This window comes from Osmerus eperlanus, chromosome 12, assembly GCF_963692335.1.
Source record: "Osmerus eperlanus chromosome 12, fOsmEpe2.1, whole genome shotgun sequence".
In the NCBI taxonomy this organism is placed as follows: Eukaryota; Metazoa; Chordata; class Actinopteri; order Osmeriformes; family Osmeridae; genus Osmerus; species Osmerus eperlanus.
The window spans coordinates 16,011,171-16,035,304 of NC_085029.1; the positions used below are offsets into that span (position 1 = coordinate 16,011,171).

At 46.1% G+C, this 24,134-nt stretch overlaps 4 protein-coding genes across 6 annotated transcripts in view; 1 reads left to right on the plus strand and 3 right to left on the minus strand.

Annotated features, from left to right (window-relative positions):
- Positions 1-7,875: 7,875 nt before the first annotated feature.
- On the minus strand, positions 7,876-10,927 carry LOC134031692 (GTPase IMAP family member 6-like). The gene is made up of 7 exons (XM_062475395.1): positions 10,906-10,927; positions 10,043-10,372; positions 9,802-9,873; positions 9,611-9,685; positions 9,323-9,388; positions 9,103-9,156; positions 7,876-8,911 (listed from the first exon to the last, which is right to left on the minus strand). Exons 1-7 carry the CDS (start codon positions 10,925-10,927, stop codon positions 8,226-8,228), a joined length of 1,305 nt encoding a protein of 434 aa, XP_062331379.1. The 3' UTR covers positions 7,876-8,225.
- A 1,667-nt stretch (positions 10,928-12,594) lies between these two features.
- On the minus strand, positions 12,595-18,026 carry ccdc78 (coiled-coil domain containing 78). Of its 2 annotated transcripts, none has more exons than XM_062475001.1 (14): positions 17,214-18,026; positions 16,903-17,034; positions 16,737-16,823; positions 16,163-16,525; positions 15,951-16,001; positions 15,747-15,835; positions 15,387-15,465; positions 15,145-15,210; positions 14,532-14,737; positions 14,269-14,443; positions 13,615-13,658; positions 13,443-13,524; positions 13,182-13,282; positions 12,595-13,011 (listed from the first exon to the last, which is right to left on the minus strand). In XM_062475001.1, exons 1-14 carry the CDS (start codon positions 17,283-17,285, stop codon positions 12,885-12,887), a joined length of 1,674 nt encoding a protein of 557 aa, XP_062330985.1. In that variant the 5' UTR covers positions 17,286-18,026; the 3' UTR covers positions 12,595-12,884. The 2 variants fall into 2 exon arrangements, with proteins under 2 accessions (XP_062330985.1, XP_062330984.1); XM_062475000.1 differs by having other exon boundaries at positions 12,597-13,011; positions 15,085-15,210; positions 17,214-18,023.
- LOC134031387 (dynein light chain Tctex-type protein 2) lies at positions 17,453-18,473 on the plus strand. The gene has a single exon (XM_062475002.1). The coding sequence runs from the start codon at positions 17,720-17,722 to the stop codon at positions 18,230-18,232; it is 513 nt and encodes a 170-aa protein (XP_062330986.1). The 5' UTR covers positions 17,453-17,719; the 3' UTR covers positions 18,233-18,473.
- Positions 18,474-18,480: 7 nt separating this feature from the next.
- The window catches only part of ift140 (intraflagellar transport 140 homolog (Chlamydomonas)), a 28,482-nt gene continuing 22,828 nt past the window's right edge, over positions 18,481-24,134 (minus strand). For both annotated transcript variants that reach the window (XM_062474999.1, XM_062474998.1), the window contains 11 exons: positions 22,712-22,902; positions 22,356-22,451; positions 21,936-22,068; positions 21,633-21,776; positions 21,286-21,414; positions 20,841-21,023; positions 20,532-20,738; positions 20,182-20,394; positions 19,868-20,034; positions 19,604-19,745; positions 18,481-19,487 (listed from right to left, as the gene is read on the minus strand). In XM_062474999.1, the coding sequence (XP_062330983.1) occupies positions 19,275-19,487; positions 19,604-19,745; positions 19,868-20,034; positions 20,182-20,394; positions 20,532-20,738; positions 20,841-21,023; positions 21,286-21,414; positions 21,633-21,776; positions 21,936-22,068; positions 22,356-22,451; positions 22,712-22,902 (1,818 nt within the window). In that variant the 3' untranslated portion in view covers positions 18,481-19,274. The remainder of the gene's footprint in view (positions 19,488-19,603; positions 19,746-19,867; positions 20,035-20,181; positions 20,395-20,531; positions 20,739-20,840; positions 21,024-21,285; positions 21,415-21,632; positions 21,777-21,935; positions 22,069-22,355; positions 22,452-22,711; positions 22,903-24,134) is intronic.

The following is a 24,134-nucleotide window of genomic DNA, read 5'->3' on the forward strand; positions in this document are numbered from 1 at the left end:
AGAGGTGTGCTAACATGCTCCGGGCTCTGTGGGGCTGGGTGGTGGTGGGCGTAGGAGCCACGCTCGGAATCCTGTTGTGCTGGAGGGCCTCATGATCCAGGAAGTCATAAATCCCCATTACGGGTGCAGAGCACCATGGCAGGCGGACTGGAGGTGCCACACAGTCGCTCTCTCCATCCTGCCCCCAGACAGCCTGCCTTCGATCCTGCTCAGCCTCCCAGCTCAGACAGAGACAACCTTTACAGCTCTGCAGACTGCACCGCCATTAAATCCAAGGCTGTCTGAACCAGAGCACTAATGGGCCCCAGTCTTATCTCAGTGACCAGCCAGCGCTAAAGTCTGAGTCCCATTTCACACTAATGTGACCATGGATTATCAAGCCGACTGATAATGAGACTACAGTTGGCATTCTGTATGGGTAATCTCTCTCACTAACACAATAAGAACGGACTGACATTCACTCATGTAATACTCATAACACTAACCCACTTTGTTAAATTTACCACCTGTTTTTTCCCCCCCCCACAGCATATTCAGCAGATTTCCCAATAAAACCATAATAAATGGCATCCACAAACTGCAATGCCCATATGCGTTTTCAAAATGTAATGCATTCGTCTGTTAAAACCTCACACATTTACTGCATACTGTAAATCTGTTTGAAAGCGAGCAGGTGGGGGATTTTACACGGTGTAAGACTCATGCAGAAGAACCACAAGCATGTGTCACACACACTTACTTCCCTTCGTTCAAACCTTGGTAAAACCTTCTGCCTCTGCATCAGTAGCTGTCAGCCCCCCTGGGCCCCTGCACCCCTCTATCCCTCCATCTATCCCTCCCTCCTTCCCCTTTCCTCCACCTCTAAGTCCATTTGAGCTGTCTGCTTTTGTGCTGATAAGCCGAAACAAAGAACACTTAAATTATGCCCACTGCACTGCAGTCATATATCATCCTGTGACATTCGGGTGAGCTCGCTCCCCCCCCCCCACTCAATTTTAACCTCAGTGTGACCTTTGTAGTCTCACACAACAACACCCCTCCAAACTAGGACCAACTGCCTTCAAGAGGGAACAACAGAGAAACAGTATCCCGAAGAATATAGTAGTCGTAGTCATTTATATACATTCTGGTGTGGTATTTCATGCTGACTAGCTAATTCCATTGACCATAAAAAAACTAAAGAAACACAGAATCTGAGGATTTAGCCACAGGACTGTGTCTGGATTTGTAGACCTTTAGTGAGCAGGGACATGTAACAAAGTTCTCTCTGTCTCTCTCTCTCTGCATACAATATGGGAATATATATATATATATATCCCTCTGTGGCATGGTTTGGGGGGGCGGATGCATAGAATTTGGAAAACAGGAAATTCATAGGAAGAGGGATCCAAAGGGATGGGAGAGGGTGGGTGGGGTCCGCAGGCCCCAGAGGGAGACCGGGGGAAGTGTCTGGAGCACAAGCCCCAGAGAGAGTGCAGACAGGGGCAAAGTGCTCCAGGACACTCCCTTGTAGTCCAACATAACAACAACACAGCCAGTTCATAGCATTAACAGCAAGAGCTCTGGTCAAATGTTCAACTGGCATAAACCCATCGACCTGACGTATTCTTTTAGTATTAGGACAGAATCTCTGTCTCGGAGGAAACATTAAAGTTAGCCCGTAAATGAATAAGGCTCGATTTAACGACTTCAATCTATTTCTAGCCAACGCATTCCAGCGACGTCTGTGCTGTTCCCAGGTCTGTTTCTGTCGAAGGACACAGACAATAAACGTAACACGTACGATAAGACACGGACTGTCCGATGCCCCCTCTGCAGAGCAGACCAGCTCGTCACCACAAGATTCTAGCGAAAAGATTCCAGGTGGAATAAGTAGATCCCGAGGATTCAACGTTGCCCTGGTGATTTCCCAACCAGGAAAACAGAACATCAGAATGAATCATTCCCACATGTGTCGTCTCCAGGCGGGTTATATGAGCTGCTCCCACCAGCCAGCGCCCTGGCAGTACTTAGTCAGCTTCTCTCCAGCTGAGAGAGCCTAAACACTGTGACCACACTGAGGCTTCCCAGCTGACCAGCTATGCTTCCCAGAACATTCCCCAGAACAAGAAACGATGATGATGGTTCCCAAAAGAGAATGGAAATCACACAAATGCCCTCAGAGAGTAAGGTCTCTTACCAAGGCATCAGGGACTCTTCTTTTGTCAGAACTCAAACAAAGCATCCATTGAACGTTTTTTTTTATTTTTCTCCCTCACTTCAGTGTTCTCTACTCCTCAAGCTTTCTGCGGAGTTGTGGGATGGAGTTTAAGTGGTGGGACTCTGAGACTGTGTTTGGAGACGCTCCCCTTTCGTACAGACTAGGGATGGTATCCTGGTGAGAACCGAGGCCTCTGGAGGGGCAAGAGAGGGCAATCTGGATGGGTTGAGAGGGCAGTTTGGGTTTGGGTTGAGAGTGCAGTTTCAAGTGGGTCATGGGGGCAGCTCTAGAGGGTTATGAGGCCAGTTGGGAGGGTGTTGAGAGTGTAGTTTGGGTGGTGTTGTGAGTGTAGTTAGGGTGTGGGAGAAATCAGGGATTTCTAATGTGCTTCCTTCCACATGGGTTGACAAGGCGGTGCAGAGCGGGCCAAGACCATGTTTATCTGACCGTGTTATCCCTCTGAAGGACCGAGAGTGAGGGAGGGGTGGCGGCGAAGGGGTGCAAGGAGCCACTTTTGTTCCTCAAGAGCTTGCAGATGGCTGTAATCCCCTTCCAAAAGCACACAGCAAATCAATCTGGAGCGGGTGGACATGGTGTGTGTGGTTGCAGAGGCGGGAGAGTGCGTCTCTCTGGGAGGGGTCCCTGAACACAAGAAACCCACGTCTAGGGCAGGCTGCGTCTTAGACCGTTTCCCGCCAAAAAGCAGCATTGTAAGGAAAGACGGGGAGAGTGAATCGCAACCCCCTCCGTGCGAGACACCCCCAAACACCCACAGCCCACGTTTCAGCTGCACACAGCTGCCATTACTCCCCAGGATCTGGGGGGTGGATGTAAGCGACCTGCGGGAGGCGTCAGATCAAAACGACCTGGGAACCCTGACATTACAAGCGAGTGGAGCCATTTGAACAGCCATTGAGGGCGTGCGAGGGTATGTGTGTGTGTGTTTGAGAGAGAGAGAGACAGAAAGAGAGAGCAAGTAAGGGTGTAGGACATGAGACCCACACCCATTCTGTTCTCAGGTTATTGAAAAATAACCCTTTTAGGCGGCAAGTGCACGAAACCTGTGCAACACAGAGGTTTCAGAGGCAGGAGCTGGTGCACACTCTCACTTTATTGTCTTGCTCTCACTATAGATCAAAAGCACCGGATAGATGACATGAATTGGGTGCCTTGTATATGGGAGGGTTCATGGTGCTATTCATAGCAACACTCATACGGCAATACAAAGGGCAACAAGGGCATTTCAGGCGGGCAATTTCAAGAGGACATCTGGTTCGAGTTTTTTGTTGATCGAAAACAATAACTTCACAAAGATTCTCATCTCCCAAGCAAATGTTCTGTGATGGTGCCCATGTAACATTAACATAAATATGAGTCAGTCCTTCTTTCACTCTGTATGCTTTGTATTCCTGGAAAAACTTCCCCCCAAAGGGGGAGGAAGTCTTCAAGATGTCTGAAATACGGTATCAATTGTTGTTGTCCTTGACAACACCCGGCGTAAACACACTGCTGTCGATAGACATGAAGCAGCAGGGGGCACTTATTTATAATCTTTTTTCATTTGTCCACATTTCTTGTATTGGAAGCGAAGGCAGTAGTATGGTTTTTACATTTGGTACAATGTGACGTTAAGAGAGATGCCGTTCTAATATTACATGTGAGCGTCCTTCTTCTTCTCACCATTCCACTCCTCCAAGGCTGAAACATTTGTCTTCCCTCCACTCCTCCTCTCCCTCCCTTGTTTTGCTTGTCTGCCTGACGTCAGTCTCGCTGGATGCCGGGCTAAGCCCCCGGCTGAGAACCTAGCCTCTGCAGAAGAACACACCTGTCTCTCCCTGGCCCCTAAAACCCTGCAATTAACAGCCAGGATTGTGGTTCACAGACAAAACCCACCAGAGTGCCTGAACAATAGAGAGAAACCTCCCTATGAGAAGGTACAGTCCTTTCACAACCATATCTGTCTCTCTCAATCTTTCTCGCTTTCTTCTCTCCCTTTCGGTCACACATTCGTATATTTCCCCCTCTTAATCCTGTAAATACTGAAGCATGGCCTCTTGATCCCCCTCTCTTTTCTCTCCTTCTCTCTCTCCCTCCCTCCCTCCCCCTCCCTCCCCCTCTCTCTCTCTCTCTCTCTCTCTCTCTCTCTCTCTCTCTCTCTCTCTCTTCTCTATCTTCAGTTAACCTCCACAGAAACTTAACGCACTGTGTCTGCTGTTCCAATTGTTCATGTCCAGTTGAGAGGGCGTGAGGTTTGAAAGAGGTTGGAACGAAACTGCCAATCATGTTTGTTTTTGTTACGTTTCTTTACCTGTGAGTATCTACTCTCTCTCATTTCCTTTCAGTGGGGGCCTGTGGGCCCTTGATTTATCAAAAGAAAATCTCTAGAGATTACATTTTCCTGAACGATTCAACCGTGATATCTGAGACCTATTATTCTCTTCGGGCCAAAGCTCTGAAAGTAACTTTATACATTTATTCACGGAGCCACACAGAAACTACAATAGTTTGATAACTCTCTTAGCGAAGCTAGCTAATGAGGTGGAATGTCACTAATAATTCCAAAGTGGTGTTTTACTTTTAAACTCTGAGGTAAGAAGGAAAGAGAGAACCTGCCAATGTCATTTAAGCAGGCGAGGTGTTGACAGTTGGGTGGCATGTTTTTCTAACACGGTGCACTCCTACACACGGGTGCAGCCGGTCTGGGCTGTGTCTCAGCGTGTTGGAGGGTGGCAATCCTCCGGCCTTCCCTCAGCACTGCACTCATTCCAGGGGAACATGTGTGCTGGAATTCTCTCCCAATTAAGACAGGGATTAGCTTCTCCACTGTGGGAACAGACCCCAGTGTGGGAAATTCTCTCCTTCTCTCTCTCTCTCTCTCTCTCTCTCTCTCTCTCTCTCTCTCTCTGGTTGCCCCCTCAGCCTCATTCTCACTCGCTCTTGTTCCTCTCGCTCCCTCCCTTTCTCGTCTTTCTCACCCTCTCTGCCCCCTCACCCTTACTGTAATTCTTCTTCTTTCACATTCTCACCCTATATTCAGTTCTTTCCCTTCCCTCTCGTCCTCTTAGACTTGCTGCTTAATTACTTTCGTTTTAATCCTGGGTCCCTTGCCTTTCTTTCTCTTTCTCCAACATCTCACTGAACCTTACTCTCATTTCACAAAATTCATCTCTCTTCTGTCAATTAATTGTTCCCCTCGGTCATTAATGACAGTCAGTAGACCTTTCATCTTGTTTTTCCTTACAGTAGCTTAAACTACCCCCTTTCTCTCTTTTTCGCTCTCTCTCTCTCAGCTCTCCAAAGTTTTCATGCTCCATTCTCTGAAGTCTTCTGAAGAGCACAGCTCATCTGTGCTCCAGTACCACCCACCCCCCCCTCTCCAGTCTTCAGATTGAAAGCTTGTCTAGAGGGGAGTAGGAGACTCTCTCATGAATGGTGTGGAACTACAGAGCTGGAAGGCAGGGCAACAGTGACTCAAAAGAAAAGACAGGTGCCTCAGAAAAAAAGGGTTTTCAAAGTTTAGATTTTAAAAGTCAATTTGTACATTTCTAAAAATTGATTCCACAGGAGCAGGAATATGTAAATACGGTTTAGGCAATGAATAAAAAATAAAAAAAATAACTCAACACAAACTATACAATAAATAGCACAATAACTGTCAGAATTCTGTCTGAAAGCCTAACTGACACCGTCGGCAACCCTTACGCGAGGATGTGTTTCACAAAGGCCCATGGGAAAGTACTCATTGAACCTGCGGTTGCCTCTGACCTTGTGCTCCTCTTCTTTCTCATGATATTGCAATAATTTCAGTATCGCACACTGAATTCCTCTCTCACCGCCTCCGCATTCCTCCCTTCCATTGTCACCTTCTCTTCCTCACCCCCTCCCTCTCGTTCTCTTCTCTTGCTAGCGTTCCCACAAATCCATTCCCTCTGCTCTCCTACACACAAGGCTTGTCGGTTCCAATTATAGTCGGAGAGTCCACCCCCCACCCCCCCTCCCAGCTCATACACCCTGGCTCACACACACACAGCCCGTTCTCATTAAGCCTGTATCAATTAGGCGTTAGACCCTTAAAACAAAGGCCCTCTTTACCAGCGGCCCATCGCATGCCATGTGAGCCACTTCCTCCTCACCCTGCTTCCCATCCAGGCAGGGACACATTCATCCACGCTCTTTCCCACTCCGTCCATCCTCCACCAGGCTGGCTCCTCAGCACTCATTAGCATATTCAGATGATAAAGGGAACCAGAGAGGTTTATTGCATGTAACACATTACGAACAGTATTAAGTACGTTCGTTCCTGTCATCGTGTGGTGGAGTAGTAGTTTGGAGGGGCCTTCATTGAGCTCTGCTGTTGATAACTCAAACTTTGTAATGGTATGCAAATTGGAAGCTTTTATGCAGAACTCACACAACTAACCGTTTCTATTTCGCCTGAGCCGGTCGCTGGCAGCTCTGCATGTCTGCAGCTCTGCATGTCTGCAGCTCTGCATGTTTGCAACTCGGCATGTTTGCAGCTCGGCATGTCTGCAGCTCTGCATGTCTGCAGCGCCGCGCTCATCTCCCTCGGTCTTTGTCGGCTCTGCAGCACAACACAACCTGGTTATGATTTTCCCACAGATCTGCCGGTGAGAGGAGTCGTGCCCGGCACCACAGATCTGCCGGTGAGAGGAGTCGTGCCCGGCACCACAGCTCGTTGGCACGGTGACCACGTTGGCACAAACCCAGCCTGTACCCCCCGCCCCCGCCTGATCCCCCTCCCTCTTTTTCCCAAGGTTCTGGGAGTGTCATACATTACTGACACAATCATTCCCACCCATCCTCTATCCCCCCTGCCTCCCTTGGCTGGCATGGCCCCTATAAAGGGGATTGGGGTGGATATGCCAAACATGACCGTTGCATCCTCTCTCTGTCTTTCTAGCCCCTCTCTCTTTTTCCATCACTCTCCATCCCTTTCTCTCTCTCTCTCTCCCTGTCTCTCTCTCTCCTCTCTCTCCCTCTCTCTCTCCGTCAGTAGAGTCAGTGTGTCCTGACACAGCTGTCATTGCACTCTCCAGTGTTGCTCCCACGTAAAGAGGAACTCTAGAGTCACACTAAACAGTTGGACCGCTGCATTATTCAAAGGGACGGGATCTTTATTTATATGTCAGCTGTAACGTGTTGGCGTGCCCTGAACATCAGTCATCAGACAGAGACTATAGTTGTTGGTGTCAAGGCCAGGGAACAAGTGCAGTTCCAGGGGTCTTTCACTGGTAAAAGGATTTAAAGGGAGTAGGGACTGGCTCACACCCGCACCGCCTATATGTCATCAATACGAGCCCACATTCTCAGAGATCCTGGGTCGTCTAGGTCACGGTTCTCAGCTTAGAGGAGTAGTATTCACATGTGTGTGTGTCCCTGGATAACATGTAATGACATTATTGTCACCCAGGTTACCGTTCGTTGTCAGCACGCTTTCTTCTCCCCAGCTCGTGAAATTGACATAAGCTTTCCAAACATTCCTGGCATTTTTTCTCAAGGCTGGATTTCTTTGGGCCCTTTTATAGAGGGGACCAGCAGCGTGAGCGCCCCCCTGTGGCAGGAGAGAACACGAGCCTGCAACGCCATCGTCCTGAAGCCCAGTCTGTGAAAACTATTTGCCATTAAAATGCTAATTTTGAGCCTAGATACCTGAACAATATTGTAAATACTTTTAATCACTGGAAAATTTCGAATGTGTATCTTGTACAACAACCATACTCCATAACTCATAGTCTCTTCACGTTGACAAATGTAGCATTTAAATAATTGCCTGTATGTGTATGCATATTCAAAAACATATTTACATTGATATTTTTACATTTGATCGACCCTTTGATCCAAAGCTTTCAGTTTTATACCTTGCTATCTCTTCAACCCCTCCATTCCTCTGTCCCACTCCAATCATCTGTTGCTTTAGTTCAGTTTGTCCACGCAGTGTTCTGACGCCTCCCTCATGCGAGAGGATCCCTCCCTCCTCTATTTCTTCAAGAGCATCAAACACAACTCATATGTGTCTTTCTTTTTTTTCGCTTCCCTCTGCATTCTCTCCTCTCTCCCTGCAAACATTTTCCATTGCCATCCTTTTGGCCTGGGCCTCTTGGTACATCTGACTGCTGTAAAAGCTCTCTCTGTTTCCAGCCACAATCTCCTCTATCTGGTTCAGCAGCTTTGAAACTTGAGTGCCACGGGTCCTGTCCTCGATGTTGAGTATGCAGTAGCTGTTCATACATTTCTCTATCAGCATTTGCATGTTCTGACTCCTGGCGTCCATCTTTTGTTCTCTCAGACTCCCAGCGTGGGTGAATAGAATGATAGAGTGTCCCCAGCATCCCTCCCCAAACATCTCCTCCATTACCTCCACAGCCCGCCTCTCCTCCCCCTCAGGGGGCTCCACAGGTACGACCAGGAGGAAGGCGTGAGGTCCTGGTGCTGACAGACGGACACACCGCCCCACATCCCGTCTCCTCTCCTCCAGAGAGAGGTCAGGGCAGAACCAGTCCGGAGTGTCCACCAGCACCAGACGTCTCCCACACACGTCCCTCTCTCTCCTCCCACTGTGGGTGACTTCAGCGGGGCTGTCCTGGGCCTCACACTCCTCTCTGCCCAGGAGGAGGTTTCCTGCTGCCTTCCTCCCAGCTCCTGTCCTCCCCAGCAGCACCACTCTCAGCTCAGACACACTTTCTGCCTCCACTGCAACACAAAAAACCCTGGGGTCAATATCCAACCAAAGGAACATCATGTAGGAGTTGTCCCTGTAGTTAACTCGTGTTTGTAAGAATTTTAAGCAGATAATTATAATGGAATGAATTTTTATTATGAGTTGCTGATGATGTCAAAACCTAATCAAATTTTAAGATGTGAATATATGAACTGGTTCTTACTGCATGAAGAGATGGTTATCCTCCTCTGTGCTGGAGCTTGGTTTATATCTTCCACTGCAACACAACACATGACACAGATCATACTACTAGCAATATCATTCATTTAAAAAAGTAAATGAATGTAAAAAGTTATAAAATAGTTATAGTTGAGTTCTAAATAAATAAAGAACAAGCTTGTTAGGAATACAAACAATGGATTGAATGAATAGAATCCTCTTACTGGTTCTGTTCATCAAATGTTGAATGGGTTCTGTCACTGCTCTTTTTCTAGGGATATCCTGCTTTACTGTGAGACAGACATTTGGAAATATTAGTAATACTAATACTGTTTTATGTTCTGTATGACTATTAAAATTGCCCTATGAATACATTCAGTACATGAGGTATACACTGATGTATACAATCAAAAACAACACAACAGAACAATATACACAAAATATTTTGCATTTGTATGCACACACAGACAGTGAACAACATTGTATTAAAAAGCTTGAGAGAAGCATCTTACAATTGTCTTTTTCCTCTTGAAGTTTGTCTAGTTGTCTAGGTTCTTTGATAATCAAATGATGTGGTTTCTTGGTCTCTGGCGTATAGATTAAATATTTTTTTTTACAAATAAAGTGACCTGCGATTTCCATGATAATTTCACTACATTGATAAAAAATGTAAACCCGCATGGCATTCTTAGCTTCAACATACCCAGCATGTTTGCAGATTCAATCCTTCTCCTCTTGTTTATCAACGTCTCAGATTGTAAGTAAGCTTTGGCGTCTACGTCAGATAATATAAAGGTTAGCGAAGTCTACTACTGCACATACTGTAGCTATGCAACACAATCCATTAATAGATACTCAACTAAACAAAAGACAGAAAGTTGTCGAAACATATTTTATTTAAATGTCTATGGATTTCATCTTTAAGAATTGATGTGCCCACTTACTGCTGACCCATAACCACACTGCAACCTCAAGCATCTGTCCCTGGCTGATGACCTGACAGATATAGACTCCACGATCTGAACTTGTAACGTTTCTCAACCTTAGAGACACGTTACCTCTCTCCAGTTCCTCTGGGAGCACACTCACTTTGTGCTCATAGCCCACTGCCTCTGTCACAAAGCCACTCCTGTACAAGTAAATGCATTCACTCTCCTTAAACCACTTGATTGTTACGAAGTTAGCGTTGATCTTGGGATCAAGGAAGCAGGGGAGTGTCAGCTCATTGCCAGAGTTTGTCTGGACAATATCTCCAGTGACAAGTTTAATATGACCTGTTAATACAAAGAGAAACTGTCTTGTTTGTATATCAGAAATACATTGACTAACATATTGTCTATATAAATAGGAAACATGTATATCCCCCAAAAAGCTGTTTCCTAATTACAGGTAGTGTATTTGAATTTAATTGAAGCTCACATAATTGTACTAGTCATAGAGCAGTCATCATGCACCGTGTAATGTAATCAAATGATTTCTTTTTTCAAATTTGTATGCAGTCAACAGCATACATTTCCAGCATCAGGTCAGCATTTTTGATTACCACTTCCTAATTTCGTGAAAAAGTTCAGGCCTGCCATCCAGTTCTCATAACAAAAACATGGCAATCAGATTTATCCCGTAACTTGACCCTATACAGAATCTAGTAGCTATTGTGAGTGTAGTTAACACATTACTCAGCAAAATAAGTTCATGCAGAATCATATACCAAAATACTAAACTTGTAGATTGCCAACAGAAATGTCAGAACTTTCTTCATCTCTAAAGCAAAATTCAGTTTATTCAAGATGTACACAGTAAAACTTACTTTCAACTTTGGAGAATGCCATTCCCCCCTAAGTTGTGAGGAGAAAATGTATTATATTTTGTCATCACCTCCCAAAAATACAAAAGGCTTTTTAATGTTTATTTTAAACTACGAACAACTTTGTACACATACATCTTACCTGCTATGGTGCTTTCTGTTTCTCAAACTTCAATAACAATCTAGCCAACTGACAAAAATGTAAGAAAACCACTTCCCCTAAATGATTGGCAGAAGTAGCTTAAAGATTTTCTGTGAGGCATTTCGATGTTTTGTGAAACTGAACTGATTTATGAAGTACGGCTCATATTATTATTAAAATAAGATCACAAAACTTTATCTGACAACTAAAAGAGGAAAATGTTCCATTTGATAATAAAAACGTTTTAAACTTTACCAAATAACTTATATTGACGTGTACATCATTTCACGTGATTGGACGTAAGGACTCACCTGATGTTTGGAACTATAGGTCGCATGTGACACGCTTTACTTCCGCATTCTTCGATAACAATGGGAGTCTATGGAAGTGTCGCAACTCTCTTTTTATATGGCTCTGGTTTAACCTAGCAAACAAGTTATCAACTCAACCATTGAGCATGTTTCACACAACTTGAAGGTTACTAGTGACTGAAACTTACCAGCTATTTATAGGGCGCTCCAAACTTTCAAGTTCAAGTCTTTTACTGTCAGATGCACAGAACAACACAGGGTCAGACCGAGCACTGATATTCTTAGGACGGACAAGACAACGCAACCTGGCATAGCATGACATAAGTACTCAGATCAAAGGTTACACCTATTCCCCTAGGTTTACAGCTTTTAGCGGCGGCAGGCGGGGCGACCATGTAGAGACATGGTTGCCCGACCATGAGACAGAAATGACACGCCATCGTGTAAATAAGATAAATAACATAAGACCATTTAGTTTGTTTAATAAAAGAGCAAGCTATAGACCTGTTTTATAGGAAAGTTAACCTTAAATGACTTATTTTGTGATCTGGTGCTATATATAAAAAAGTTAAAGAAAATGTTAAAATTATATATACATATTTTTTTTTGTCATTTAGCAGACGCTCTTATCCAGAGCGACTTACAGTAAGTACAGGAACATTCCCCCGAGGCAAGTAGGGTGAAGTGCCTTGCCCAAGGACACAACGTCAGTTGGCATGACCGGGAATCGAACTGGCAACCTTCTGATTACTAGCCCGATTCCCTTACCGCTCAGCCACCTGACGGCCACCTTTATTAAACAAACTAAAAATATATATATATATATTTTTTTTAACAAAATTAACCTTCCACATGGGGGGGGGGGGGGGGGGGTGCCATTGGGGGGGCGGGGCGCCCCCCTAATATAATGGTAGGGGAAACACTGCCTATGATAAGGTCACATATAATAAAAAGTATTTCTCTTCACACAGCATGGGGAAGAGCCTGTGCTCAATGATGAACGATCATTTTGGTGGACCACCAACACCCAGGTCATGCAGGTCTGCCTCTTTGATCAGATCGATTCGGTCTCTGTTGGCATTGTTGTGCAGTTACGACAAGTACACCACTCGGTGTTGTTCAACCTGTCAGTGTTAACTATATATCTTCCGACAAAACCACATCTTCTCGTGACGTCAGCTGTATACGTCAAGAGCGGCGCCCGGTTCTTTTTAAGTTCATAATTTACACACTAGAGATTTCGATTATTTATAGAATATGGCATACAGTTGTATGTTATATATTTTTTTATATCATTAAATGTGTACACTATTATAATATCACTGTGTCTAATCGCAATTCAGTTCCACTTTGCATTTGCATAAACCATTATTGACAGAACTGAAATGTTCAATTTGGTTGAATATCTGATATATAATATAGATGTAATTTTAATTGTCATTAATCCCATTACATTTTAACAAACATTATTCTAGATCTTTTAAATGCAACTCTGAATAATCCATTTTAGATGATGGTAGAGAGGGTGATCAGATTTCATGGCTGGGATTCCTGGTGGAGCGGCCATGTGGGCGTGGCCTATGGGCCTCAGCGCTATGTGAGCGTTCCTCCTCCAGCCCATGCAGTCTGCGCAGACGTGTCACTTCCTGTTTGTACCTGTCAGAGAATGTATGTCTGGTTTCAGCCTACTCTGAGATGATGAGATAATATTATTATCCATAATTTGTGACTAGACTGTACCTTCCAGTCAGATAGGCTTTTTTTTATGTCAGTGAAATGTGTTTTTTGGCTGGCCATTAACAAAGTAGTCAAGTTCTTGTTGTTACCTGCCCAGGTGTCTGTCAACATAATCTTGCAGTTCCAAAACCTGCTCCTCGGCAACAGTTGCCCTGGTTATCAGCTGAGCACGTTCTCTCTCATGAGCCTCCTAGTGAGGGAACAGGAACATTGGATGTCTCACTGCTTTGGCTACATATGCGTTTCCACGGAACATGGTATGGATTCATACAATAACACTAGTTCATTCTTTTTTTTGTAACTGTCTTGCTCTATTTGGGTTTTGGGATTTTGTGCAAAGATGAATTCACCTGTGTAGAGTTGGTAATCTCTCGTAGCTGTTTCCTGATGTCTGCCCAGGCCAGATCGGAAATTGGTCCAGATTTCCCAGCACTACACAAGTTCCCAGCATGATCAATATACTTTTACACCTAGTGTAAGTGTAGTTCTTTTCAGGTTCTAACAGTTTATTTTAAGACTCACTCTTGAAAGTTGACCGTCTGAATTGGTTTGGTGAAAAAAGGCATCTAAAAATAAGGAACAAAAACTTTAGAAGTATATCGGAACACAAAATCAGGTTAACCCTTGTGTTATCTTCGGGTCATTCTGACCCATCAGTCATTGTGACCCACCGTCGTATTGCGACAAATTTACCTCATACAAAAACAAAGTGAAGCATTTTCTTTTAACTGTCGGGCTGTCTCAGACCCCCCACATTGGAATGGTTAAAAGAAAATTATTTGTATTCGTTTTTGTATTGGGTAAAATTGGGTAAACACAACGATGGTTCGTTATGAACCTTTGGGTCATGTGACCCGAAGGCAGCACGAGGGTTAAGAGCATAACAGTTCAATTCCAAGCTAAGCTGACAAAACTAAAACGGATCGACCAGAGGCTCAGAGCAGACGGTCTCCCCTCGAGCTAGTCTCTGGAGGAGGGGATCCCTCACTGAATTGCTCCTCCCAAGGTTTCTTCCATTTTTCCTCCTCTAGTGAGTTTTTCTGGGAGTTTTTCCTTGTCTTCCTTGAGGGTTGAGGTTGGCTGAGGGGCAGTTCTATGGGCATATGTGAAGCCCCTCTGTGACATTGCTTGTAAAAAGGACTATCCAAATACATTTGATTTGATCTAGCTGTCTACCTGCTGCTGGGCCTCTCTGAGCCGGCTCTCCAGCGAGGCCTTGTCCTGGCGCAGGTGCTGCAACTCCCTCTCCGTCTCCCCGCTCAGCTCACTGGGCTGCAGGCTGAAGTGGGCCTCAGGGAGGCCAGGGTCCAGACCGCTCTCTGGCTGGGCCAGCACCTGCTCCCTCAGCACCCTGACACACAGCACTGGCTGTCAGCACACATCGCCATATGCATTTATCAAGGGAAAGGGCTCACCTATACGCGATGAGCAGGGCTCACCTGTACGCGATGAGCAGGGCTCGGTGGGTCTTGGAGGTCCTCTGCAGTCTCTTCTTGTAAGAGCGAGCGGCGGAGGCCAGCTGCTCCTCTCTCGCCCTGTAGGAGGAGCGCACCTCCTGGAGCATGCTGTCCACAAAGCCCCTCATCTTCACCCTCTCCGGGGGGCCCTTCCCCCCTTTTCCCTCCGCTAAGCCGTCCATGTACTCCTGGAAAGGAACACAGAACACCACACCAGATGTTTCAGCATGGGTGGCGTGCCTTTTGAATCCCCTCAATGTTCTAGATGTGGTTTGCGGCTGGCTGCCCTTGTGTGTGTGTGTGTGTGTTAGCTCCAGAGATGGGAACTGTACTTAAGGTTTGTTTTTCTGGTATCTGTACTTTCTACTTCTTACTCAAGCCAGGCTCGTTACTTTAGTTTAAATCTGTATTTGGTGGCATGATATCTGTCTCTCCTCTCTTTTCCTTTCACTGTGTGTGTGGAAAAAAAGTTTTGAAAAGTTGAAAGAAATATTTTGGGAAAAAAGTTTCGAAAACAAGTGTGCAGTTCACTCACAGCCAGGTCATGTAAGTAGCGCACCAGCCTGGCACGGTACTCCTCGTTCAGCTCCTTCACCTGCATCTGCAACTTAGAGTTCTCCTCCTCCACCTCCTTCAGCTGGCTCTGGGAGTTCAGGAGGGTCTGACAGAAACACACAATTCAAAACATATAATCAAGCAACACACAGATACATTCTTGACAGACCATCAAGTTGCAGACAATCAGAGTGAGTTTAGGTGAAACTGCGGCTGCGATGGACTTGGAGGTAGACGACTAGTCTGATGACATGATAATAGGAACAGGGCCCTGCTGCTGACCGCAGTCTGTTCAGACAGTTTCTGCTGGGTGTTTCGAATGCCTCTCTTGTTCTCCTGCTGCTCCTTGCCCATGGCCACCCTGCAGAGGGTTCAACCACATCCCAGAGGAACTCACGTCAAAAGGACCAAAGAGACCACATCACAAACAAAACCAAGCTAAAACCACAGCTTTTAACAAAACGACCAGGAAACCGACGCGGAACATTCCGGGGGCGTCCTGAGACGAGTTAGACCGTTTGATGCTGATTGAGGGGGTCGTATCCCTCAACGCTTCTGCTGTTTACAGTGCAGGAGTCTAAGAATGACTAAAAAATGACTAAATGTAAGACGAGGAGGTCTGAGGTGAGTGGAGACCCTCACACTCTCTCTTCCAGCCTGCGCTGCTGCTCCTCGTAGCCCTGCTTCATCTTCTCCAGCATGTCTTTGATCTCATCCTGGTTACCGAGCAACTGGAACGCACACAAATCAGGGAGAGATGTAAAGAGAGAGAGAGGCACACACAGAGATGGGGGAGAGAGAGGGGTAACCACTGGCACTTCTGGTAGTTAAGATAGATACACGTACACTCTTTTCCATGCTTTTACGTGCTTGGTCCATCACAGCCAGGTCCTCAGGCTGTTAAGAACACAGAAAAGTTATTCTCTTGACTTATAGATTGACAGGATACAAAAAAGGGGATGAATAACAGGAATACAAAAAAGAGAAATCAAGTATAAGAGTAAAAAAAAAAAAAAAAGATGGAATAAGTAGTTTGAATGGAAGTTCTCCCCTCTCACCCTGATTCTGTTGTGTGACATGCGGCTGACCAGCGCCCGCACCCTATCCTGCTCCTGCCCCTCCCCGTAGAGACCCTGAGTGGAGGCCCGATCTCGCTGCAGTTCTTCTAGCTTCCTGCGAAGAGCATCCTGAGCCTGGGCCATCTCCAGCAGCTCAGCACTCAGCTCCTCGTTCTGGGCCACTTCTCGCTCCTGGGCCTCAGTCAGGGCCAGGTGGTTCCTCTTCAGGGTCACGTACTCCTCCGCAAGGTCCCCGCTGGTCTTCTCAGCCAGCTGAAGACGAGCTGTGGCGGACTGGAGCTCCCTACCAAGCTTGTCTCTCTCCAGCTCCAGATCCATCACCACACTCTCCTGGTTCAGAATCTGTTGGGGGGAATTCGTTGGAGATCAGAATCCGAATTTGGTTTATTCACCATGTAAGTTTACACAAACACAGAATTTACTGTGGCAGGAAGGTGCATAAAATAAACATAGACATACATAGATAACGAGGGAAAAAAAAATTGAGCACATAAAAGCGGTCACCCTTATAGGCTCACACACCAAAGCAACGGGATACGTTTAGTTTGATCACCTTGTTTTTCAACTCAAAGGTTTCCTCTTCATATTGCTCTCGTATCTTGTTGCCTTTTATCTGCACCTCCACAAGCTCCTTTGATATCTAATACACACAAATATGGATATTTATTTCATGGCATCTTATCATGCACTGTTGAAGTGTTAAGAATATTCCGAAATACCTTCAGTTTCTCCTCTTCACTCTGAACCAGTTTGGAGGACAGGTCTGTCTTGGAGCCTGCAAGATGGCCTAATCTGCTTTCAAAGTAGCCCAATTTGGTAAAGAGGCGCTCGTTTTTGTCACGGAGCTGGACCTAAATGGACAGAGTTTGAGTTTCCAAAACAGTCGATGGCCTACACATTCATAAAAAACATTATGAGCTTTACAATATATCTTCTGTCTGTCAGACAAATGGGCCTATTGGAAACTGAACCAACATAACAAATCTGATAGTCGTAGCTGGTAAAATACTAAAATATTATACAGACTTACATTTTCTTCAGTTAAAGAACGTATTCGCTCCTGAAGCTCACTTAAAGAAGGTCGAAGGTCACGAGATTCCATTGTTTAATATGGAGTACTAATGTTCAAGTGAATATTAAATGTGCTTGGAAAAGTTTGACTCGGCTGTTAGTGAGCTTCAATCACTATCTACAGTGTTGCTATGGCTCCTTCAAACACTAGGAAGAAACGTTATAAACCGGGTTGTGTGTGGGTTTGCTTCAGATTGTATTTTTGAGACATGCTTTTATCTTTTATACTAAGAATACTAAGAAATACGCTTGTTTTTCTTTTGCCAGAATTCTTTTCAACGTTCTGTAAATTATATTCTCAGTGCACGGGCCCCTTAACAACGAGTGCGCGCGTGCTACGGCAGTTGGTAATGCTGAAACTTGATCACACCACATTTACACCTGGCAACCAAAATATTGGTTTCCAAAGAGCGAGTAGGCTACGGTTCAGTCGCAAGAAAACGTGTTCTTTACTTCGTACTCAAAATGTCTGGTGGTCGTCGAATGAGCATTGCGAAGGGGTTTCGCAAGGATAGCTACGCCGACAGACCTAGAGGATCAAATGTTGACGTTGACCCATATGACGACGATGACACAAACCAACTGAAAAGGGGGTCGTCTGTATGGAAATCAGGGTTCAAGGGCAAACTTGGCAACACCTACAGATTGGGACCAAAAGTACAATTCCTTCCCCATCTGATTAGGAAGAAAGGCACTGAGTTGATGAGTCAAGCTTTCGGCGAATTGATCTACGAACACGACAAATGTCGAAATGTGGCTGACAAAGTCGCCGCTGATATCTTGGCCTTCACCAAAGAGCAGGTGTGCGACCGCTACAGATACGTTGTCAGGGTGATTGTGGGGGAAAAGAGAGGCCAGACTGTGAAAATTGCTAGTCGAGCCCTGTGGGATGTTGAAAAGGACAATTTTCTGACTCTGAACTTTGAGAACCAGCACTTGTTCGCTGTTGGCATGGTTTTTGGCATTTATTTAGAGTAGCCTACATTAGTTCTAGCTCAGCTTTGAACTGTATTAGTAGACAAAAAGAAAACGTTTCAAGGATCTAGATTTGTTGAAGACTAATAAAATTTACCGGCTAACCACATTTTCGCATGTTAATTAGGCTACAATGCTGAGCCCTGAGTGCCAAGGCCAACACCCATGTCAAATCACACTAATCTGTCCGAGCAATGTACTAGTATAAACAGTTTATTTAAAATAGCAACATACTATACAGATCACAAAAATATATCTCGGGATTTAATAACACCAAGGTCATGTACAAAATCTTAACACAAACACACAAAAAAACAAATGATCATATAAATGTATAAAATGTATTTCAGCTATGGTAAAACACAGCTGCAGAATCTTTATTTAAATATTTATCCAAATGTTTTATATTCATTGTACACCTTAAATTCAAGACATAACAATGTATGTATTGTCTTTTCTTTAGATGTACTGACTAGAAAAATACATGTGTTCTGTAAGGAATTAACAAAGCCAAACAGATGCCTCAGATACAAATGTTTTGTCCCCAAAGGCAATATCCTGCATACCATACTGCATAAGGCAAACTGCAGACTGGTGTCAGCAAAATACATTAATTTATGAGCTTTGAAATGTAATAAGCAATTGTGTGAGGTATTCCGATTTTTTGTTCTCATCTTAAAGCTATACAGGCTTAGAAGTGTTCAAAACATTTGAAATGTAAGTCGGTTGATAAATAAATTTAAGTGATATTTGTGAGTATTTGAATGGATTTAAGTAGTATGATAACATTATAAGCTACTGATTACATTGTACTACTCATCCTCTCTCGAAGCAGAGTGTAAGTAGGTCAAGCCCCTTGTATCAAGCTGAATAAGGTGACCCTGTCGAAGAACAAGGCCACCATTTGGAGTGTCTGTGTGGTTTCTATAGCTGCTTGTATCCACTTTGTCATGGACCTCAACGTGTACAAGCTTTTGTCCCAGTCAGGTGCTCTACACCTGCCTACAGGTGCTACACACCTGCCTACAGGTGTAGAGGGTGTGGATCAGTCCCCTTGGTGTGACTCCAGGGTCTCATCCTCCTCCACCTCGTCCTCCTCACCCCCACTATCCCTGCTGTCTCCCCGGTCGGCCAGCGCCCCTCTCCCCAGGGGTAGGCCCACCGCTCTCTGCAGGGCCTCCAGGCTGCCCTGGCTCACATAGTAGCTGATGTTCAGAGACGGCAGCATCTTCTGGAGCTCCTCCAGTTTGCGGTAGGCCTATGGAGCACAGACAGGAGGGCACAGGATGATGATGATGGTGGGAGCTACTGGGAAAAAGTACATATACAAACACGAGTGTATGGGTTCCTCTACGATGTTTTGTCAGTACTGACCACCTGGAAGTTGCCCTTCTGACAGTGGTGTTCCACCAGGAAGCCATAGGCGTCTCCTATCCTGACCGCAGCGTCCAGGTCTCCCTCTTCCAGCAGGGCCTCGCACAGCCTCACCGCCTCACCAGCATCCTCCTCATACAGCCTGCAGGGGGCACAGCAGCGCTCAAAACCAATGGTTTTTCCACATAAAGTTCACATACAAGCGTAAAAATCCACATATTCTCGCTACAGTGCCGTGAAGCGGAGTGACTGGTGTGTCCTCACCTGCGTGCCTGGACGAACCTCTTGACCAGGTTGATCTTGTGCTGGAGCTCAGCCATGCGGCTCTCCTGCTCCTCCTGGCTGCGGCCCTTGGCTTTGGACAGGCACTTGCAGGCTTCCGTCAGAGCGCCCAGGGCCTTTTCATAGTTCTGGTAGTCATCGATCTCCACCTGAACGCATTGAACACATCAAGACCACGACATCCGAACTGTATACAATCTAAGTAGCTGACCGGAAGTTGTGAACTGATCAAGACTTTAAGTAATAACGTGTGTACAGTATATAGATGATTAATTGATATATTTATGATGCTTTACCTGGGCACAGGCTTCATAGAAGCCAGCCAGCAGGTCAAGGGCCCTGCCTTTAGTGTAAAACCCTATGATGTTCTTCATGATTTCCGGATCCTTCCGCCAGTCCAGAGACTGCAGGTAGTTGGCAGCCATGATGTAGATCTCCTTCTGACGCGACACGCCGGCGAAGAAGACAATCTTCTCTGTGTCACCTGACTTCAGCAGAGCCCGCATGGCCTGATGGGTAGGAGAAATAGATCAGTCAACTGTGTGACAGCGTGTCGGCTTGTGTCTGGTGTCCGTGACATACAGCACGTCAATGTGTTTGTGTGTGTGTGTGTGTGTGTGTGTGTGTGTGTGTAACTCCCCCACACCTTTATCTTGTTGCCGGCCTGTGTGTATTTCTTGGTGGCCAGGTGGTAGTTTCCCTGGCGCATGCAGCAGTCTGCTATCCTCTCCAGCAGGTCCTTGCGGGCCTCCTCGGACATGTCTTTGGAGTCCCGTGACACGGTCATGCTCTCAGCCAGGTCCTCTGTGATGGTCAGGCTCTGGTCCAAACACAGCTGCAGGGCCTCGTGAAACTGGGGGTGTTCACACACACACACACACGTTAACTTAGCACTGTGCATGTTGCTTCTCTGTCTATTTCTCTCTCACACACACACACACACACACTCAGGTACCTTCTTGGCAGCCACCAGGAGCTCCACTGCCTTCTCGTACTGGGCGTGTTTGATAAAGAAGTCGGAGCAGCGTGCCAGCAGGGCGGGGTCAGAGTTTTCATTCAGGTCCTCAGCGATGAGCTGCAGGGCTGTGAACTGCTGGGTAGCGAAGGCCAGCTCGAGCGCCTTGGAGAAGTGGCCAGCCTGCGGGACAGAGATACAGAGAGAGAGATGCAAGGGACAAATGGTCATCTCAAGTGCCTCCCATTAAGATGCATCAAACATAAATGAGTGAGTCAAACGTAAACGTCAAGACCGGGGCTGAGGAAGGAAGCTGTGTATGTCTGCCTGTCTTTTTACGGCAATTTCAGAACAGGAGCTCCCCCTTGTGGCACACAGCTGAATGCACGGGTTGTTGTTCCGAGCGGACAGTCTGTAAGGTCAGGAGTGGCGTGCCCCTACCTACCTTGTGGTAGAGCATGACGGCACGGTCCATGTGAGTGCCCTTCTCCTCGTAGTAGCAGGCGGCCTCCATCATGTCCTCAGGGTTACTGAGGAGGGCCAGGTTCATGAGCTGGTCGTCCACACCGTTCTCCTGAACAACAACAACAACAAACATGTCAACACCAGCTACTAAACACTTAACGGCTCGACAGGAAACAAAGCCTCAAGTTTCATTCTAAATAAAGCCTAAATCGCTAAAATAATTATAAATTATTAAAAAGGACAAGCATTTGGTCATTGAGTTTGATAAGTAGCATGTTGACTGTGGAGGTATTCTGAGCAGCGTCCAGCAGCAGGACAGTGGAGCACCTTGCACAGGCGGATGGCGTTGTTGTAGGCCTGTGCTCGTGTGTAGAAGTGGACGGACTGTTTGATCTCATCCTGACTCTCATACTGACGGGCCAGGTGGTACGACGCCGCCCGGTTCCCCGTCTCATTGGCTATCTCGGACGCCTGTCAAATACGGAGCAATGGTTACGACGTTACCAGACTACACACGCGAACAAACAACCTATATTTGAACTCTTCCCGACCCCTGACAGTTCTTTCGTGATGTCAGAAGTGTGTAACTTGATAAACCTTCCCCCGGGCCCTGTCTCAGACGGGTGTTACCTTCTGAATGTTCCCCAGGTAGCAGTGCACGCGGACCAGAGAGAGGTAGTCCTGGGCGTGCTCGTAGTAGCGCAGCGCTGACTCCATGTCTGATTGGCTCTCCAGGTACTGGGCCCACCACTTATAGATGCTCCTGCAGCAACACACCAGATGGCAGCATGTCACAAGGCTTCTCAAGGCATGGCATAGGGGGTATAGTACACTTTCTAGAATGTGCAACACAGCATCATCTTGTAAAGAACAACATGTTAAATAACTGCCAGTTTGCCAGTCTTCTGGTCGAAAGTTTCCAAAAACTCCAAATATTCCCTAAATATGATAACCTGAACCACATGGTCAACATGGTCACATGGTCATCATGGTCACATGGTCAACATGGTCACATGGTCAAACAGAGCATGGCCTGAGCCCCATACTGACTTGTCCTTGGTCTTGTTGACGTAGATCTCCAGCGACTGCGCGTCATCCAGGAGCATGCGGGGCACCTCGAACCTGTGAGTGTCTGACTTCTCATAGCTGCAACACACACACACACCACACCACACCACACACACCACACACACACAGTCAGGAACCAAGTACTGGACACATCCGCTGACGACAGCAGAAGGCCCTTCCTCTGACACACAACATAAGGCATTTACACACATCATAATCTGGACATTTACAGTCATGTTCAGTAACGTGCATTGCCACTGTAAAAATATAATAATTTTTTTATTACAATAAAATAAACAGATGTAACCCAGTAACTTCAGCGCGGGCGTGTCTCTTACTAGACGAGCGCCGTGTTCTTGTCTCCCACGGCCTCCAGGTACTTGGCGTAGCTGTAGTAGGTGGTGCGCAGGTGGATGCGGTCCTGCGTCTCGGCCGTCTCCACCGCCTGCTGCCACTGGCCAGACGCCTGGTAGAACTTGTTGAGGAGGTCGTAGCGCTGGCAGCTCTTGTACAGTTTCTCTGCATCCTCCTGCTCAGGGGGTCAGATGGCTGAGCGGTTAGGGAATCGGGCTATTAGTCAGAAGGTTGCCGGTTCGATGACGTGCCAAATGACGTTGTATCCTTGGGCAATGCAGGTAGGGTCATTTCACACAATGTGGATGTTTCAGTTACCTCAGAACGCTGTATGTTCTTTCAACGGAATAACAAACAAACACGGAATTCAGTTATGGTGGGATACTCCCATCCAAACTTGACGCATCTATCTTCACAGACGAGGCATCTCTAACAAGTGGACGAAATGACCCTCTCTATTCAAGTTTTTTTACTATATGAAGCTCATTGTGTGGTGTTGGTGTGATGTGGTGGTGTGATGGTGTTGGTGTGATGGTGTTGGTGTGATGTGGTGGTGTGATGGTTGGTGTTGGTGTGATGTGGTGGTGTGATGGTGTTGGTGTGATGTGGTGATGGTGTTGGTGTGATGTGGTGTTGGTGTTATGTGTTGGTGTGATGTGGTGTTGGTGTGATGGTGTTGGTGTGATGTGGTGGTGTGATGGTTGGTGTTGGTGTGATGTGGTGGTGTGATGGTGTTGGTGTGATGTGGTGATGGTGTTGGTGTGATGTGGTGTTGGTGTTATGTGTTGGTGTGATGTGGTGTTGGTGTGATGGTGTTGGTGTGATGTGGTGATGGTGTTGGTGTGATGTGGTGTTGGTGTTATGTGTTGGTGTGATGTGGTGTTGGTGTGATGGTGTTGGTGTGATGGTGTTGGTGTGATGTGGTGTTGGTGTTATGTGTTGGTGTGATGTGGTGTTGGTGTGATGGTGTTGGTGTGATGTGGTGATGGTGTTGGTGTGATGTGGTGTTGGTGTTATGTGTTGGTGTGATGTGGTGATGGTGTGATGGTGTTGGTGTGATGGTGTTGGTGTTATGTGTTGGTGTGATGTGGTGTTGGTGTGATGGTGTTGGTGTGATGGTGTTGGTGTTATGTGTTGGTGTGATGTGGTGTTGGTGTTATGTGTTGGTGTGATGTGGTGTTGGTGTGATGGTGTTGGTGTGATGGTGTTGGTGTTATGTGTTGGTGTGATGTGGTGTTGGTGTTATGTGTTGGTGTGATGTGGTGATGGTGTTGGTGTGATGTGGTGTTGGTGTTATGTGTTGGTGTGATGTGGTGATGGTGTTGGTGTGATGTGGTGTTGGTGTGATGGTGTTGGTGTGATGTGGTGTTGGTGTGATGTGGTGTTGGTGTGATGTGTTGGTGTGAT

Bases quoted from the DNA above. Each gene is read 5' to 3' on its own strand.
- LOC134031387 (XM_062475002.1), top strand. From the start codon at position 17,720: ATGTCTGGTGGTCGTCGAATGAGCATTGCGAAGGGGTTTCGCAAGGAT.
- ccdc78 (XM_062475000.1), bottom strand. From the start codon at position 17,285: ATGGAATCTCGTGACCTTCGACCTTCTTTAAGTGAGCTTCAGGAGCGA. The intron at 15,211-15,386 runs GTCAGCAGCAGG...TGTTTCTGTCAG, and splicing joins AACTGTCTGAACAGACTGCG to ACCCTCCTGAACTCCCAGAG. The intron at 13,012-13,181 runs GTAACAACAAGA...ATTCTCTGACAG, and splicing joins GTTGACAGACACCTGGGCAG to GTACAAACAGGAAGTGACAC.
- LOC134031692 (XM_062475395.1), bottom strand. From the start codon at position 10,927: ATGGCATTCTCCAAAGTTGAAA. The intron at 9,874-10,042 runs GTAAGTGGGCAC...TATCTGACGTAG, and splicing joins AGTGTGGTTATGGGTCAGCA to ACGCCAAAGCTTACTTACAA. The intron at 9,389-9,610 runs GTAAGATGCTTC...TCTGTCTCACAG, and splicing joins TCAAGAGGAAAAAGACAATT to TAAAGCAGGATATCCCTAGA.